Source organism: Zootoca vivipara, chromosome 1, assembly GCF_965207765.1.
Source record: "Zootoca vivipara chromosome 1, rZooViv2.hap1.1, whole genome shotgun sequence".
Classification (NCBI taxonomy): domain Eukaryota; kingdom Metazoa; phylum Chordata; class Lepidosauria; order Squamata; family Lacertidae; genus Zootoca; species Zootoca vivipara.
In genome coordinates this window covers 20378658-20396244 of record NC_142582.1, presented here as the reverse complement: position 1 = coordinate 20396244, position 17587 = coordinate 20378658, and the positions used below count along the sequence as shown (strand labels likewise).

Sequence of the window (17587 nt, the reverse complement as noted above, 5' to 3'; positions counted from 1 at the left end):
CTTTACTAACAAAGGACATTGGGTGGGGGAAATAAAATTCCACAATAATTTAAGGAACCGAACATTGGACTATAACTTGGGAGACGCGGGAGGAATAAGAGCGTTTTGAGGAAGCTTCTCCATCCAGTTGTGTTGAGGAAAGAAGGTTGCAGTATTGCTTAATCAATGCTGTGGTGGAGCTTAGATAAACCAAACTCTGCTACCGTACTTACGCTGTGAAAATACGTTTCCTTCTATGCAGTAAAACAGGCAACCCTACTGATACAGAGGGAATCATTTTTATCTGCAGAAATAGATCCGGGCCTTATAAGCTTTTCTCCAGTGTTGACAGTGTTCGCTCGAGTGGAGTTACAACCATCAGTTGCTTCAACTATTTCAGATTCATCGGAGCAAATGTTGAAGCGCGGAATGAAAGACCAAATCCAGCGCTTTCTCTTGGGATACAGGGAGATCCAAATTCTTCAGTGAATTGATTTTCTCCTATTGACTTACTATAGTCTAAAGAAACCCCCTTACCGTTTATTAAGCATATCTGATAACACCCTTTTGAGATGTTTTGTTAAGATGCATAATTGTGTGCGCATCTTTTTAGATTCTGGAATCCTACCACAGGGGTAGGAGGAATGGTTGCGTGCGTGAAGAAATCAAATACAAGTTTAATGGCAATGCAATGGAAAACCCTTTCGTCGCAGCTGAGTCTCTTTTAGAAAAAGAGAGGTCCCTTGTGCAGTTCTTCTTAAACCTAATCCCACTCTATATTTCCTGGGTTTGAAAAAGGAGGGTAACAACAGACGGGAAATATATTAGAATACCTTCCTGAATTTAGAATACGTTCTGGTGGTGGTTAGAATAACAATAAGAAAACAAGCTGCGGCCATTAGATGTTCGATCAGCATTGATTATTTCTTTTATGTAAAACGTGCTTTTTATACGCATACATACTGTATTTATAATTGAAAGGAACTTTTTGTAAAAATTCTGATAATACAAAGAATGAATTGATTTCGCCTGTAGACACAAATAGCCCCCCCCCCCGCGCTTTTATTTTACACACCCATAGTCTGCAGAAATTAAATTTAGTGTCACTGGCAAATTTATACGGGTGGATACTTTTTCAGGTGCTGACTGCGTTCTTCTAGCCACTTAATTAGTTAGATCATAGTAAAGAACGGTCATGTGCGTTTATTTTTAGCTACAAACACAAAATTCATTGATTAAAAGAAACAGCCTGTACATATTTTAAATAAACAAATAATCCTGGCCGGATACAGAAAATTATCAGAATATGGAGCAACACCGCCCTCTAGTGGTGAGATGAAATCTTGTTCGGCAACCCGGGTTGACGCCACACGTTTATGCTTTTTCTACGATGAATGTGAAAGAAAGATATTTGCAAGGAACACTTGCTTGTTGTTTCTAATAAAATATTTCTTTTTCGTTGGCTAAAGACGATTAAAGTCATGCAAAAAAAAAATCCAAGGAGCGTGCAATGGTTACAAAGAATGAGAAATATCCTTCATATTTACAAGTAAGAAGGGGTATATGCCAAGTCCTATATCTTGAATGACGGGGAAATGTTTACAATGATTACACAATGCTGCCTTTTGTTATCAAGAGTACAGGACTCTTTAATCATAGGAATTTTGCTTAACCAAAGAAACGACTTCTTTATGCCTAATGAAGTCAGATTAAGTGAAAAAACGAACGAGGAAGCACGTTGCTGTTTGCATAAAACCAAACCTCTCGTTTTTTGTTTTGTCTGTTTCTGTTCTATGCTTCGATTTCAAGCTCAGAAACCTTCCTGCCTTGAACTTGCCTATGTCATTTTATTTCTCCCTTTCCCCATCGGAGACCTGGTCAGTTTCGGCTTGCGCACTTACACTTGGAATCATAACAACATCCACGTTTCTGCTTTATTGTGACACTCAACATATCCAAAAAGAAACGGACTCTTAAGCAAATGTCCCTTGGCTTATTGGAAGGGGAGGGCTAGTGGTTTGGGAATGGCAGCGTTTCCATGTTTCCATGCAGATCCAGCTACATAGCTGGGCTGCAGTGGCATTTGAAATAAATAAACGTGGACTTGGGTTCAAACCTCGGCAAGTTTAGATCCGGTCCCGTTCCAGCCAAGGAGGACCTTCCCCAACGTGTCGCCCGTTTCAAGGTCTAGGTATTGCCCTAACCTTTACGGGTGTTGTTGCTCTTGCACTCTTTTTGCACACCAAGGTTCCTATAAGCGCTTCCTCTCTTTTTGTTTTTTGTTTTCAAAAGAACCCCTGACTTTCTAATATATGGCTACTTCCAGGTCCATTGGCATACCCAGCCGAATTGGTCTTAATCTCCTCACTTTTCAGACTTCAGCGGCGTCCAAACTGCTGTCTCGCCCAGCCGGGGTGACATATTGAAATTTATAGTACGGGATTTTAAGACCTGGTTTTGTCTGCATCGGTGTTCTATCCTAACAAACGCAAACATCAAAATAAGATGGTCTCAAAGAGAGAAAAGCGCCATCGCATATCGTAAACTCATTAGGTCCAGACGTCTAGCCTTCTCAATGGTTTTATTACGCCTCGGTTCTTCCTGTTTTAAAAAGAATTATAGGTATAGGGTTGACAATGAATGGGGAAGCGAGGCAACACCTTTTCCTAGGCCTTAATCGCTGTGGGTCTTTCTGAGGGGATGGGGGAAGTGATAGCATCTACAGACCCCCAGGTCTCTGTGCCTGTTTCCCTTCACCTTAAATCTTCTTTCAAATGGCTTGAGAGGCCATGTTTTCCTCGAGACGCTTAATTAAAATGGTGCCTCACATCAGAACAATGCTCCTCTCCTTCTCTAAAATATCCCAGTAGCCTGCTGCCCACCCCTCAATGTGCAGTGTGTGTGTGTCTGTGTTTAAATACAATGTACATACTGTACATGATTCAGCTAAAGTTTTTAACACTTGGACGTTCCATTTATTTCCATCGAGGAGTTATGCATGTGCTGAAATTTCTACATCAGGGTGGCTTCAAAGTCCTTATCAGAAATTCACATATGCACACACACACACACACACACACACACAACGCGCATATATCTGGTGATACTTGCCGATAACCGTATGATCGAAAAGGACGTATACTAAAGCAAATACCGACAGAGCTGATCATCAAGTCTATCTATCAAGTGTCTTTAAGGTTCAAGATTTTGAATGGGCGACATGGTGTCATAATTATGAACCAACTTCAGTCTTATTTGAGGACAGCGGAATTTGCCCTATGTTGTCCCTACATATCCCCACCCCTGAAATTGCTACATGAACCTTTCGGGGTTTTTTTGGAGGGGGGGAGTTGGTTATGTTTCGGATTTATTTTTTTAAGAAAGGCAACGAAGCTTGCGCCACGCACCCTCATCCACCACTCACCATTGCAATCAGGAAATATTCTCAGAAAAGAAGGTCGTAGAGGCTATGAACCCGGGGCAAACGCTCTCGACCTGCCCTGGTATGTATCTCCGCATATTTAGACCGTTGCTTAAAGACCGGTTCTTTTGCTCGGTTGCTGGCAGAGGTGGGGAAGAGAGATTTGGGAGCAAGTCAGGTTCAAATAGAAAAGATATCCAGGAGGAGTGGGGAAGGAAAGGAAGCAGGGCGGGCGGGGGTCATGCAGGCCTGCTCTATTATACCGGTACTAGCTGTTGTACAGTTGACCTGCTGAAACCCTTCCTTCATGTCCACGATTTGTATAATAGTATTCAGGAGTGGAGAATGGTGAACCTGTGTCGATGAAGACCTCCTGCCTCTGGGACCTCCTGCCTCTCTAGGTACAGAGGAAGCGTCCCTTCGTCTGCAAATGGCTTCCTGCGGGTTATATGCAAGGCATCTTTATTACAGAGAAGAGAGCGCAGAAAGACTGGGGTTTTCTTTTATCTCTCTCTCTTTTCTTTCTTTCTTTCTTTCTTTCTTTCTTTCTTTCTTTCTCTCTCTCTCTCTCTCTCTCTCTCTCTCTCTCTCTCTCTTTGGAGGGGCGGCGGTTTCGTTTATAGTCAGGCGTTGTCTGTTTACTTCCACTTTGTAGAGAGAAGTCAAAGGCAAACCGCGGGCGCGTTTGCACTCACATTACAGCACATCTCATTCCCCAGCACACGAAAACCCCCACCTTCCCAGTCACCCAAATGTTGGGAATTTTATTATTACTGTTATTTCACCAGCTCAGCCTTTATTATAATAACCTATGACAATTACATTATTATTATTATTATAAAAAATAAGTCCTTAGGTAAAGTTCCAGGCCACAGGCAATGGGGACGGGTGCTCAGAACTGTTAAGCCGCAGAACTGCGGGGCCTGTGGAAGTTAATACTGGTTCAAGTACCGCTTTTAATACAGTGCACTGGAGAGGGTGAAACGGGAAGCCAGGGGGGAAGATAATAAAAATATTTTATATTAAAAGAAAACATAACCTGCAGAAGGAAAGCGATGCACAGGGTCAGGAGTTCTCCCCTCCCCGCTCTCCGCTTTTCCTTTTTTGAAAGTCCGAGGTAAACGCACTATTGCCATCAAGGTAATCCTCGCTGTCATTCAATATTATCGTCTTCATCGCCGCCTTTGCCTTCAGTTGGGAAAAGCGACTGTCCCGTCCCCCCCACCTTACAACCCCGCCACTCTCTCTCTCTCTCTCTCTCTCTCTCTCTCTCTCGTCTAGGGTAACTTGGTAGTAGCATGTCAAACATTTAGTATTTAGATAAAGCCCCCCCCCAATAAAATAAAATAAAACCCTAACGTGCACTCATAATATCTTAAAACCAAACTGGAGGCGCGGGGAAAGAAGCAACTTTTACCAAATACATTCTCCACACCCAACCCTTTTCCTTTCCAAAATACCTGACATCGACCACATTACTGCTATCTAAAGAATAAACCCACCAGATCAATAGGAAGTTTCGAGCCAGTGAACCTGGCAACATAATAATATTAATAATGACAATAACAATAATTAATATCGATACTTTTGTGTGTATCTTCGTAGAAAGCCCAGCACATTTCCACAAACGCACGCACACCCTCAAGGCGCTAGTCCCCTTTATTCCCTTTTTCCTTGTTCATCTTTTTCATTTTCATTCTTCGGTTCTGAAACCATATTTTAACCTGCCTCTCGGTCAGGTTTAAAATCCTAGCCACTTCGTAACGGCGGTCGCGGGTGAGGTACATGTTAAAGAGGAATTCCTTTTCCAGTTCCAGAGTTTGGAATTTTGTGTAAGGGCAACGCTTTTTCCTCGTGGAACGAGCGTGAATCCAGTTCGCGGCGGGGTTATCTGGAGAAGGGAGACCAAGAAAGGGGGGGGAGAGAAGGTCAGGGTTCGGAGGGAGAAGAGGGGCAGGCATTGAAGTAGGGGAGAGGGTTGGGGAGGGGAGAAAGGTCGTTAAATTAATTTAACGGAGGATGCCTGCTCTTTTCACAATTGAGGAGGAATTATCATAAAACCTTGAATGGCCCGGTCTGTTTACTGTACAAATGATGTCTTCTTGATGGCCGTAGGTGGTTATGGGGAGCCTTTTTTATGGGTGCTTGTTGCCGCTTGCGCTCGAGTAGGCGTCTAGACGTTTTTATAGGTTAGTAAAACTATCGGTTTTGCACATTGGAGCCTTACAGGTTGGGGCAATAAATCAAAGCGGGTGCAATTTCTTTTCTTTCTCTCTCTGGCTCGGATTTTTTTTTTTAAACTTACTTGGGTCAAGTTGCTGCTGAGGCTTCTCCTCTTTCAGATCGCTGCTGGGGCTAGCATTGCGGCTGCAACCAGACGCTGGCTTGGCCGGGGCGGCGGTACTGCTGTTGCTGCCGGTGGTGGTGACATTGCTGGTGGCTGCAGCTACGGCGGCCGCCGCAACCGGGTGAGAAGAACCGTTGCTCACTGTTGTTGTTGCTGCTGCTGCTGCCGCCGCCGCCGCCGCCTTCTCGCGGGGCTCTGCCAGGAAGGAATTGCACGTGTACTCGGGCCCATTGACCCCCGAGGGCTCCCTAGACGGCGCGCACTCAGTTCTTTTGGAAGGAGAATCGGAGCTGCAAGACGAGGAGGAGGAGGAGACGGTGGCAGAGGAGGAGGAAGGAGAGGGCCCCACCGGACCGGCGGCGGCGGCTGCCCCGCTCTCCGGTTTGACGATCCCGTAGTGGCGCGCGCTGGAGGAGCCACCGCCGGCGCCGTTGGAGGCGATGTTGGTCGCCGCAGCAGCCGCGGCACTAGCGGCGGAGACGTTGCTGTTGCCTCCGCCGCCGTTGCCGGGGCTGCTGGGGAAAGAGGCGAAGGGCTCAATCCAGGAGCGCACGTATCTGCCTCCGCCGCCTCCGCCGCCCTCGCCCGGTCCGCCTAAGTGCGGCTGGGGCATGTAAGGGTGATAAATGCCGGGCATGGGCGCCGGAGGCTGAGGGTGCCACGAGGCTGGGAAGACGGCCGACTTAGGCGCGAAGCTGCAGGAGGAGAAATCCGAGCCCTCGGCCACCACACCTGAGGATGGCCTGGGGGTCGCATGGTGACCTCCCTGCAGGAACCGGGCAGCCCCTCCGACGCCTCCGACGCCTCCTCCTGCTCCTCCGACGCCGCCACCGTACACTTCCTCGCTGTCGTGGCCTATGAGGGAATCGACATAGTAGTTACTGAGGGTGCCGCCGGTCGACATTTTTTGGAGGCTCCCTCCGTAGCAGGGCATATGATGGGGGGAAGGCAAAAAAGGTTACTCTGTTAACTGTAGATGATCGCCTGGCCCGGAGAACAATCGTAGTATTTTGCAGGCGGCCAGGCTCAGCCATTGGTCCCTCCGCCCACGTGATCATATTTACCAATACTCCAAGTAAATCAATCCGCTAAACTGAAGGGGTTGCTGTGATTCAAGCGGAGGTGGTGGTGGGGAAAGAAGAGATAAAGAAAGAAGGAAAAACCCAAGAAGGCAACAAGCTAAGACAACAATCTCCCCCAGCCTTTAAAAAACAAAAACAAAAAACAAAAACCTCATTCCCATCCTCTAAGGAAAACACTAGTCTCCAAAACGTGTAATTGTATACAGGCAGAGAGAGAGAGAATCCTTCCACTCTCTTGCCTTAGCAGGACTCCAAGCGGGCGTGGCGCGCTACTAGCAGAAGCAAGTTCGGGGACTATTTGTTCGCCTCCTTTGAGAGATTCCTGCCATTCATTCCGCTGCCTTCAGCCTCAAGCAGCACGGAAGTTCTGCGAAGGCTTGGCTTGTCCTTGTCTTTGGAAGTTGCCGAGGAAAACCCCCATTGAAATCATAATAAGAGAGAGAGAGAGAGGGCGAGAGAGAGAGAGGTGGGGAGGGGGGAGCCCAGCGAGATCCCTGCCTGTGAAAACAAACCCTGCCAAAAACTGAGAGTGTGTAACGACTCCTCATAAAACAGGGAAATGTTACAGTAAAAAAGAAAAAGCGCAACAATGCAGGAGAGGGCCACTTTTCCAGAACAGCTCTTGGTGTCGTTTCCTTTAAAAGGAAAAAAAAAAAGGAAAAACAGCAACACAGGGGCAGAATTGAATGATTGAAAAGAGAGAGAGAGAGAGAGGAAGGAAAGAGCTGCCCATTGTGTTGTTTTAAAACAGGTGGAAGACCTCTCCGCAATGATTTTATGCCTTTCAATAAAAATTTTATGAGGTGCATTTGATTATAGATTAATGTGTCCCTCTAATAAAATGGACTGATGGCACACGAGAAAAAATCTCTCTCTCTCTCTCTCTCTCTCTCTCTCTCTCTCTCTCTCTCTCTCTCTCTCACCAGTCTTTACTACAGTTTTCAAACTTTGGATTCAAACGGGGGCGTTGTCATTACTTCCAAGGTACTCCAGAGTTTGGGAGGCTGAAATGCAGGAAATGAATGAATGAATGAGCCCCGAAACGCCGAAACCCCTTGGAGAAGATATCTTTGTAAATCGAGCCTGCTTTGCAAACATTCTGCGAGAAAGACAAACTCAGTGCACTAGTGGCTAGAACTTACCCCCCCCCCAAAAAGCACCTTCCATTCCTTAATTTTATTTCCTGGATATTTCCTAGTAAGCACAAACTCCTCCTCCGCCACCACCGCCACCCTCACCACACCCCCACACCCCCACCATAGAAGTCAAGGAGATTCAATCTGGTTCAACCACCTTTATTATTTACTCGCAGAGACCAAGTGTCCAGGGTGGGTTTTGAACCTGAAGCAAACGCTACGCCGAGGATTTCAAGCCAACTTAAGCCATTTATTATCATTCCTCTCCCCCCTTCTTCTTCTTCTTCTTTTGTTTGATTCTGAGAAAGCCTAATATGATTGACTGAGGAGAGAACGTGCAGGGCTACTTCAAATCCAAATATTTGCTTGGAACAAAACAAAGGAAGACGAGAAACGCAGCGAGGGAAGCAGACAGGGCTGCGTTACCTATCTGGTGGTGCTCTGGACGCTGGGTCCAGATTTGTAGGAATCCATCTCTCTCACTCTTTGTTTTATTTATTGTAACTTACTGTTTTCTTTATGTGCGATGGAACTCACGCCCACTTCCTTACCTCTCTCTCTTTCTCTGTGTGTCTACATACACTCAATGTTCATGCTCACATACCAGTTCAAAACAACATAAGAATGTGGAAGCCATTGCCCTCGATTCCAGCTGAATTTACTTTCAGAGGAAAACGAGTTTGAACCATAGCCGTAAGTGCCATTTTCTCACGGCAACATCACTGAGTGTTTATTGAGAGCGAGTAAAAAGGAAAGGGGGAAAAAAACCTCAAAATATCTGTAGGTGTCTCAGTGAGGGAGAGACGCTTTTATACTGAAGTTATGGATATTACAAAACAAAAAACACAAACCCACGGCTCTGCTTAACATCTCACAAATACCCAAATACCCTTGGTGTAGCAAAGACAGAGAGAGTATACGTATCATCTGTGCACATGACTATATACAAATACATACACAGGTTTTGTGCGCGCGCGTGCATACATGACATCTTCTGTACGCCCTTTGAATTTAGATACACGCAGTTTACTATTGATAAATCAGTACCACAAAAAGCATCCATCTGTATAAGAACAACTTTATCAGACAATTAACCAAAACACTGGGGTCGGGTTGGAGAGATGTGATGTCACTCGTTCTTTCATGAACTGTCTGGGTGTCATTAGGAAAGCAAATATTTCCAACATGTTAGAGGCAATTTCCTGATTTGAAAGTCAAGGAGGGGCATTTGTTGTTAGTTACAAGCCCATTTCTCCAGAAGCTGAGCCGGCAGTTTCTCAAGTCCCCCCTCTTTCTTTCTTTCTTTTCTTTCTTTCTTTCTTTCTTTCTTTCTTTCTTTCTTTCTTTCTTTCTTTCTTTCTTTCTTTCTTTCTTTCTTTCTTTCTTGAAGGTGAAAGCATTCCCAAGTATTTGGACTTCAGCCGGGAGTCATGTTCATTTGCAAACTCCTTTTAAGGGACTTTCTGCTTCAAATCTCCCCACCCCACCCCACCCCACCCGACCCCCACCCCGCCTTCCTAACTCCTTTCCCAAGATAAAGTGGCTGTGAGCAAAATTTCGCAGCGATGTCCGGGGAGGGCGTTGCGGAGAGTCGTGAACTTCATTATCCTGATGTAGGCTACAACGAAGGAACCACAGAAAACAAACACACACACACAGAGCAAAATAACCCAGGATTGTCAGGAGAGGAAGGGGGGAAAGGCCCTGTAGACAGAAATTAGGCAATATGGCTTCTTTTATTTTTTACAACACTGCAAGTAGGATAATAATAAGTAGTAGTAGTAGTAGTAGTTGTGTGTCTCGGGTGCATGAAAAGCAAGGGAGGTGAAATGGAATAAAACAATTGAATTTATCTCGCACGCTGTATTTGCAACGATATATACAAACTGCAGTAAGGATTTGCAATAAGAGCACATTTAGGCTGGCAATCGGGGCTCTGGGCGAAGGCTCGTTACGGCTTCTGTTTTCCTTCCTAAAAGTCAACTTACCGTTTATGATTGGATGGGATAAAGGTGTCCACTTTCGGTCATAACATTTCACTAGCGTTTTGGCGCTCCCTTGTCAAGACTGTCTGTTCCCGACGCCCTAGGCCATTTCTTCACGACCCTAGCAATTTCTAAAGGTGTTATTAGGACTAACGAGCTCCCACACTAGTAGGAGGGTTTGGCTTGGGGGTGTGGGTGTGGGGTGATGGCGGGGTGCGCGGGAGGGAGGGAGAGTCTTTGAGCGCAAGGGAATGGCAAGGAGAAGCTGCGAAATGGGGTCTCCGTGCTGGTGGCGTTTTCTGGTTCGGTTTTGATTTGGATTTGGAAAGACCAACCAAAGGAGCCTCGTGAACTTTACAGAGTTTATTGCATTAGACATGCGAATAGGACATGCACAAAGAAGAAGGCGTAGGAAAAGGAAAAAGAAGACATATTGCTTGTTATACCACTACGATTCCACGTATGCACCACAAGGGGAAGAGACAGGGAAAAAAATGTCTACAGTTGAGGAAGAATGAAGGATTCCATTGCACGCACGAAGGACAAGTTTGACGCACACGGGAGAAAGGGGAGTGTTACATCTTAAAATGTGCTTTTTAAAATCCCTTTTCCTCTCACTCTCGCTCTCTCACTCTCGCTCTCTTTGCCTCCCCTCCCCACCTCTCAAGGAAGGGAAAAAAATGCTTATTTTTTCTTTCCTTTAAATAATTATAAAAAGTATTGTCATCTACTCAAAATGGCATGGCCCGTATAACAGCCCCCCCCTTCCCATAAATACCACGTGGTGAGTTAAAAAAAAACATGGGAAAAGTCACATTCTCTGGATGTTCAACAGCTCCAATAAGTTAAGACCAAATGATCATATTGAATCAGTGTTTACCCTGCATTACGATGAGAAAATAATAATAATAAATTACACGTGCTAGGCTCCATATATATATATATATATATATATATATATATATATATATATATATAATGTCGTAGGAACATACATAAACACTTGCAGCACTAAAAAGAATGACAAAAGGTCACATTCTATCAGAAATTAAACAAATGGGAAATGAAGGGGGGTCTACTTTTGTTCCCCCCCCTCTCTCTGTCTCTGTCCCCCCCCCAAAGTCTTTCCTACATATATATATTTATTATATATATATATTTATATATACCAACTGGTGGTAACTGAGCCCAGGTCTCAATCCTTTCAAGCCCCCAGTTGAACCGGTTTATGAGAAGGTCAGATTGGCGGTCAGTTCTCGGATCCTGTTCTCTCTGCTCATCTTCTTGAGCTTCATTCTGCGGTTTTGAAACCATATCTTGACCTGCCTGTCAGTGAGGTTTACGCTCTTACTGATCTCTAGGCGGCGCTCTCGAGTGAGATACATATTGAACAAGAACTCTTTCTCTAATTCCAGTGTTTGATGTTTAGTATATGGGCACCTCTTCTTTCTGCCACTCTTTGCAGTTAACCAATTGCTGGTTGGAGTATCAGACTTGATTTCCTCTAGCAACATCAAAGGAGAAGGAAAGAAGGGAGGGAGGGAAAATAAGAAAGAAAAAGAAAACACCTCAGTCTGTTATAGAGTACCCTTGGCCATGAACCTACTACATCCATTGTGTCTGGCAGATACGGTGGCTTGTGGGTATTAAACATTGCTAATGGTGGTGTGTACATCGGGGCAGGGCAGGTTTTTATATACATATAATGATAATGATACAAAAATGGTGTCCACATTCGAGTTAAACAATGCCAGCAGTAGCACTATTTCCCACTCTCTGGGTTATTTCTGCAGCTTTCCCAAACATTATCTCTATGCATTCTCCCTGCTAATCCACATATTTCAAAATAGTCTGTGACATTGGGAGCAATATGAATACTGTCATCTTCCCAGTGGTTCGCGTTTTAGTGGATTTGAACTGTTCAAACCAACCCACGCCTTATAAAGCCACTTGTTTGGGTAATGCCTCAGTTAAAAACAGTACTATCCCCAATCATGTTGAAAGAGATTCAGCTGCATCACTCATGAAATTAAGCAAACACCCAAGGGGGGAGGAGTGGCCTTTTTAGTCCTCAACTAACACCAATATGGAGGGGGGCGAATACCTAAAAATCAACTGTATTTATCGTTCCACTTTTAATTCCCCGTCTCCTATTAGATGCAAATGCCAGACCTGGTCTTAATAATCATGGTCTGTATTATTCTGCACTTACTACGAGTAACTAACTACTGTGCTCTACGAGCACAGTAGAGATTGACAAGTTAATTTTTTACTAAAGGCATGGTTTCTGAGGGCCCCGCTGCCCCGCTCTTCCACCATATTCTCCCCTCTCCAATCGAAGCCCCTGTGGTCCTCCCCCATCTTGAAATAAACAATGCAGTTCCTTCCATTATTTCATAACAACCTTCAAAGCCTAGTGAAATTAGGAGACCCAAACGTGGTTATCTATAGTACCTTATCCCAAATTTAGACTTCCTTCGAATAAAGGGCCTTGCCTTATTCTCCTCACACTTTATACGGGCTCTGCGGAACCTCCCAATTTTATTTTATCTCGTCAAAAGAAAAACAAAACCCCACAACTTTTTATTGCCACGCTTAGCAATCGACTGTGCTTCTTCACAGAGAAGATCCACAGGAAATATTTGATCCCAATCTGACCAAGGGGGGAGTAACAGTGGGTGTAATTTAAGAACCTCTAATCTGAAGGAGCTGCTGGAGCAGTTATAATGCAGCAGCCTTGGCAAAAGAGAAACGAAAACACCCCTTTCCTGGCTGAATCTCTGGGATTCAAAGGCATGAAACGATGGATGCCACCAACACTGTGGCCAGGTCCTAAGGCATCCATCCCCTTCTATTTCCTTTTTGTTTGTTTGTTTTCAATTGCAAAAAAACCACAAAAAACCCAGCACCTGCAGCAGCAGAAAGAGGTGAGGGGGGGACACACGACCCTGTCTGCTGAGCAGTTATGGCTGAGCTTAAAGCATTAGCTCCTGTGGTTTACGAGACTGGCGTGCCCAAGTTAGTCTGCCACCACGTTCGGGTATCTGCCCCCCACAGCCGCCGACTCCTGCGATCATACCGACCTTTGCTTTCCTTCTCTTGGGTTTCTGGGCTGGAAACGGAGGCTTCAGCCAGGCAGCTCCTGTCGTCTTGCAGCGTGGACTTAGACTCGGGACTTTCCACTTGAGAGACTTTGGCAGAGTTGTCTGAATGGTGGCTGCTGATGCTGGTGGTGGTGTTGGTGGCGGCGGAGGCGGAGGCGCTGCCGCTGTTGGGATTTTCATTCATTTTCTTCTCCATCGGAAGTTGCGAAGCGATCTGCGGTTTGGAAGCGCCGCGAGGGTTTAACTGCAACATGACAGTTGAACTCGTTTCGGGGCTGTTATGGTACTCTTGGGTTTTCCCAGTGGCGTAGGTCTGGCTCAGCCTGAAATATCCTGGGACGGGGACCTCGGGGTTTTCAATGGAGCACGAGTCAGAGACCAGCCTCTGGTAAGAAGGGACGTCGGACGAAGACACCAGCTTGGAGCGCTTATCAGAATACATGCAGCAATTGGCTTCTTCCTTAATATTTGTCGTGAAGGAGCAGGTGGGGACCTGCTGAGTAACAGGTTGCTCTATTCGGCAGGACCTGTTCGGATCAGTCCAGTTGTCTACTTGAGGTATATAAGGGTGCACATTCATACCCATATTTTGATGGTTGACTTCTCTCTTGGCCAGAGACGGTAGAAGTCCACAGGTTTGCATCCCATAAGTCCCAATGTCTGTGCTAGGTGGCATGTACATACTGGCGCTGTTGGAATAGAAACTATCGCTCCTGCAGGCACTGATCAAGGAATCGACTAGGAAAGTGTTGGCGGCAGGAGAGCTGTTGGGAAAGGACATTTTGGGGAGGAATTTGAAGAAGAGAGATTGTGTCCTTTGTAGGCTGACATCTCTACGAAAACATTCCCTGTGTAATTGTGGATGCCTCTGCACAACCACATGACAGCTAAGCCAATGAGATTTGAAAATGGCCTTGAGCCGCTACCTCCCCGCCGGTCACGTGCTCCGCGGGACACTCCGGGCTGCGGCGCAAAGGTGGTCAACAGCGACATCTAGAAAGTCGAGGAGAAAGTGCGCGCGTTCCTCCAAGCGAGGGAGCACCAGCGGCGGCGGCAGCAGCAATATTAGTAGCAACCTTTTCCCCGGTTTTTTTTTTGTCCTTTTGCAAAGCTAGCCTTGGCGCACTGCGCTGATTTAAAACAAGGAAATGAGTTGAATTGACCTGACCCCCCCCACACACACATACCCCCCCACATCTCGCAACTCTTTCGTTGTTGCTGCTGAGTGTTTTTGTTTGTTTGTTTGTTTGTGTTTGTTTTTTAACACCACAAAGGAGTTACTGTCCGAATTCAGGCTGATCCTGAGCCATGCCCCTTTGCTCCAATATATATATCTATATATATGACAGGTACTTCAGGCAGGAAAATCCCTCGCAGGCTTAAACAGAGAAAAGGGGTGTGAGATGGACGCAGAGGCGCGCGCAGACACAGAGAGAGATGGAGGTGGGGGGAGGGAGAGACCCATGGAATCCTACAAGGCGAAATATGTGTGGGTCTTCTCATTTTCCCCCACCTGTGAATAGTAATGGTGATGATAATATTGATAAAAAGTGGTTTCCCCCATCTCCAGTCCTCATGGTTTCCCAACATCTCCTTCAAGTTACATGAATTGGCGGCAACTGACGTCCTCAGAAGAGACGTCCCTAAGACTCAGCCCTGGACAACACATCCTTCTCTCCACTACTTCCTCCTTTCACTTCATAATCAAACACTTTCTAAAACAAAAGCCACGACATACAATAAAGGTCCCAAAAAGTTTGTTTGTTTTTAAGGTGGACAGCTGGACTATGTCTGAAGTGTAGGCGATCTCCAAACGTGTCATAATTTGGGGGAGATACAAAGGGGTGGTGGTAGCGGTGGAAATAATGTTACCTTTTATGGATTTTGTAAAAGCATTGGTTCCTTGACAAGGGCAAGGTACAAAAGGTTGTGGAATTTATTAATACAGATTAAGAAGAATCAGAGCGATCAATAAAATTCTCATCTACATTCTTGGGCCACTTGGTAATTTTCTTGCTTCTGGAGCTTTTTCAAGAGTTATACCCTCTGTTGCCACACACGGGAAGATATTTTATTAACAAATCAATCGAGACTTTGTAAAGGATAAGATTAATAGTTAAGATTTAGCATAATGGTGTTCGCGTTATGAATTATTGAAAATTATACTATTGATTTTTCCTCTTCGCTGCTAACCAAGAAGGTCAATTTTTGTTTTAATACAAATCGTCAAATATTAAAAGCTAGAAAAAAATTTTGGTCATAAGTTTGGTTTTATAGCTCCACCAGATTCCTAAAATAAAATAATTAATAAATAAGATGACAGTCCTTTCTCATAGTACACATGTGAAGAAATTCTCTTTGCCCACGAAAATAGCACCAGAGAAAAGGTAAAGTTTTTGTAGACGATGTTGCTGAACTTCACACAAAAACAACAAACACCCACATATGCACTCACAACGCGGTAGCCCGCATCCCACAACGGAATCTGCTGGCTTCTTACAGCATTTCATTACCCAACTTCATATCTATTAAAAAGGGCGATAATAAACACCTGAGTCCACCACTCCCCAGTTCTTTACCACCGGAATTGTGGGCAACTCTACCTATGGAAAAATTTGGACGCTTCTTTCAAAATAGGTTTCCTCACTTCGATGTTCATTCTTTCTTTTCCTTATATTTATACCCGCATCACTCCCTTTTCTTGAAACACAGGAGGACACATATCCTTGAAATGAAGGACTGTTCTTCCCCCCTCTCACCTTCGGGACTTTAAAAACATTCATATTTCCCCTCTCCTCCCCGCTTGTTTGGCAGTGCGTTTTTACTCCAAAGGTGTCTCTTTATTCATAAAATGTCACACGCACGCCACACAGGAACCATCTACTTGAGGTTAAATGTTGCCTTGAGTCCATCTATTTATTCCAGGCCTTGAGCTCATCCCTTATCAGCAAACCTTCATTCTCGCCTTTGAAATAAGAACCTCGGAGAAACCAAAACAGACCCTTTGAAATGGCAACCACGGCCTCTCCAAGAAGCTCCAAGAACCCACTGCAAGAAGCTTAATTTTCCGTCCTGGTTTTTTCACCCTTATGTCTTTGGCACTTTTTTGGGGGGGGGGGTTCTTCACTTTTCCTCTTTTTCCTCTTCTTCTTCTCCTTCTCCTTCTTCTCCTCTCTCCCCCCCCCCATCCATTTGCCGAAAACAACCCCTTCACCCCAGTTTAAAATCTCGCTGTGGCAATGAGACAGACCCTTTTTGAAAAAGCTTATCGCAGCTGTTCAAATACAACATCATTGTCAGGTTAAGAGCCGGTGGGTTTTACGGCTCCAGCCTCTCTTCTCACCCTCTGTCTCGCTCTCTCTATGGCTTCTGTGTTTGTCGGGCAGTCTCCAGCTTACCTTCGTAAAATAAGCTACATTCCACCACCACCACCCCTGATAAACATTTTCTCTCTTTCTTCATGGACCCCTTTAAATTGTAGGTCCATAAGCCATGCCCTTGTCCTGGATAGGGGCTTAGAAACAAGGGACACAGCACCGCAAGGAAGTGGCGGTGGTCCCAGTGTATGAGAGAGGATTTTTGTTTTGTTTTTCCCCCCACACCTCCTCCTTTTCTCCAATTTAAGATCATTATCAGAGCCATTGCTAAGATTTTGTCTGAGCTGGGGAACAAACAAAAGTGGAGGTCACGACGCTCCCTCTTTGGGGGCCGGCTTTTTATGTGCTTTCCAGCAATTTCCCTTCCTCCCCCCTCTCTTTCCCTCTCCCCTCAAAACAAGACGCCAGACAATCCACCGAGTTTAAAGCAACCCAATACTATTTATCTGGTCTGCATTTTAAGACTTGACTGTGAAATCTAATCAGGTTTTTAAAATAATAATAATAATAATCCCCCTTCAAACAGCCTTCCGTAATTCTTATTTACACTTTCAGAAGTGCCCTAGAAATCTCCCAATGGCCACATCCTCTTTATTTTTATTTTATTTTGGCTATATGTTGCCCAGTTGTAACGTTAAAGCAAGCCAGACTTTCCCCCTGTTTTCCATCTCAGGGGTGTGTGTTGTTTAATGAACTGACTCCGAGTCCTCCCTTTAGAGTTAGGACATTTCGCTAGATTTGAGGCGCAGGATACTAATGCCGCCATCTAATGACCTCCAATTATTTTGTTAGATAAACCATGTGTGCGGTTAAGGCTCTCCAGTTCTGAAGCAATCCATTGATCATCACGAATTACTACTTTTAATATAAAAAAGAGTAAGGGGAAAAAAGAATTTGAGCAGGCTTGGGTAAATATATTAAAATGTGTGGGGTGGGGTGGGGAATGGAATGGAAAACCGAAAATCTTAAAATTTGTGTGACACATCTAAAGGTTGAATAAACATCTCATTTGGAAATGGGTTACTCAGACCTTGTGTGTTTAACGCCACTTCAATTTTAAATCATATTAAGATGGAATTGTAGTAATTAACATTAATAAATAAATCAATATTGTGCCATAAATGAGATATACAATCTACATTAATGCAAAGGTTTT

The 17587-nt window shown here is 44.8% G+C and overlaps 2 protein-coding genes across 2 annotated transcripts; both read right to left on the bottom strand.

Annotated features, from left to right (window-relative positions):
• Positions 1–1167: 1167 nt before the first annotated feature.
• HOXD9 (homeobox D9) lies at positions 1168–7061 on the bottom strand. The gene is made up of 2 exons (XM_035134763.3): positions 5706–7061; positions 1168–5291 (listed from the first exon to the last, which is right to left on the bottom strand). The coding sequence occupies exons 1-2, from the start codon at positions 6679–6681 to the stop codon at positions 5050–5052; spliced, it is 1218 nt and encodes a 405-aa protein (XP_034990654.3). The 5' UTR covers positions 6682–7061; the 3' UTR covers positions 1168–5049.
• Positions 7062–11037: 3976 nt separating this feature from the next.
• On the bottom strand, positions 11038–14141 carry HOXD10 (homeobox D10). Its single transcript, XM_035134776.3, has 2 exons — positions 13034–14141; positions 11038–11454 (listed from the first exon to the last, which is right to left on the bottom strand). Exons 1-2 carry the CDS (start codon positions 13833–13835, stop codon positions 11177–11179), a joined length of 1080 nt encoding a protein of 359 aa, XP_034990667.3. The 5' UTR covers positions 13836–14141; the 3' UTR covers positions 11038–11176.
• Between the last annotated feature and the right edge of the window lie 3446 nt (positions 14142–17587).

Coding starts and splice junctions, on each gene's coding strand:
- HOXD10 (XM_035134776.3), bottom strand. CDS start 13,835: ATGTCCTTTCCCAACAGCTCTCCTGCCGCCAACACTTTCCTAGTCGAT. Junction 11,455..13,033: donor CCAAGAGAAGGAAAGCAAAG/GTCGGTATGATC, acceptor TGATGTTGCTAG/AGGAAATCAAGTCTGATACT.
- HOXD9 (XM_035134763.3), bottom strand. CDS start 6,681: ATGCCCTGCTACGGAGGGAGCCTCCAAAAAATGTCGACCGGCGGCACC. Junction 5,292..5,705: donor TCAGCAGCAACTTGACCCAA/GTAAGTTTAAAA, acceptor TCCCTTCTCCAG/ATAACCCCGCCGCGAACTGG.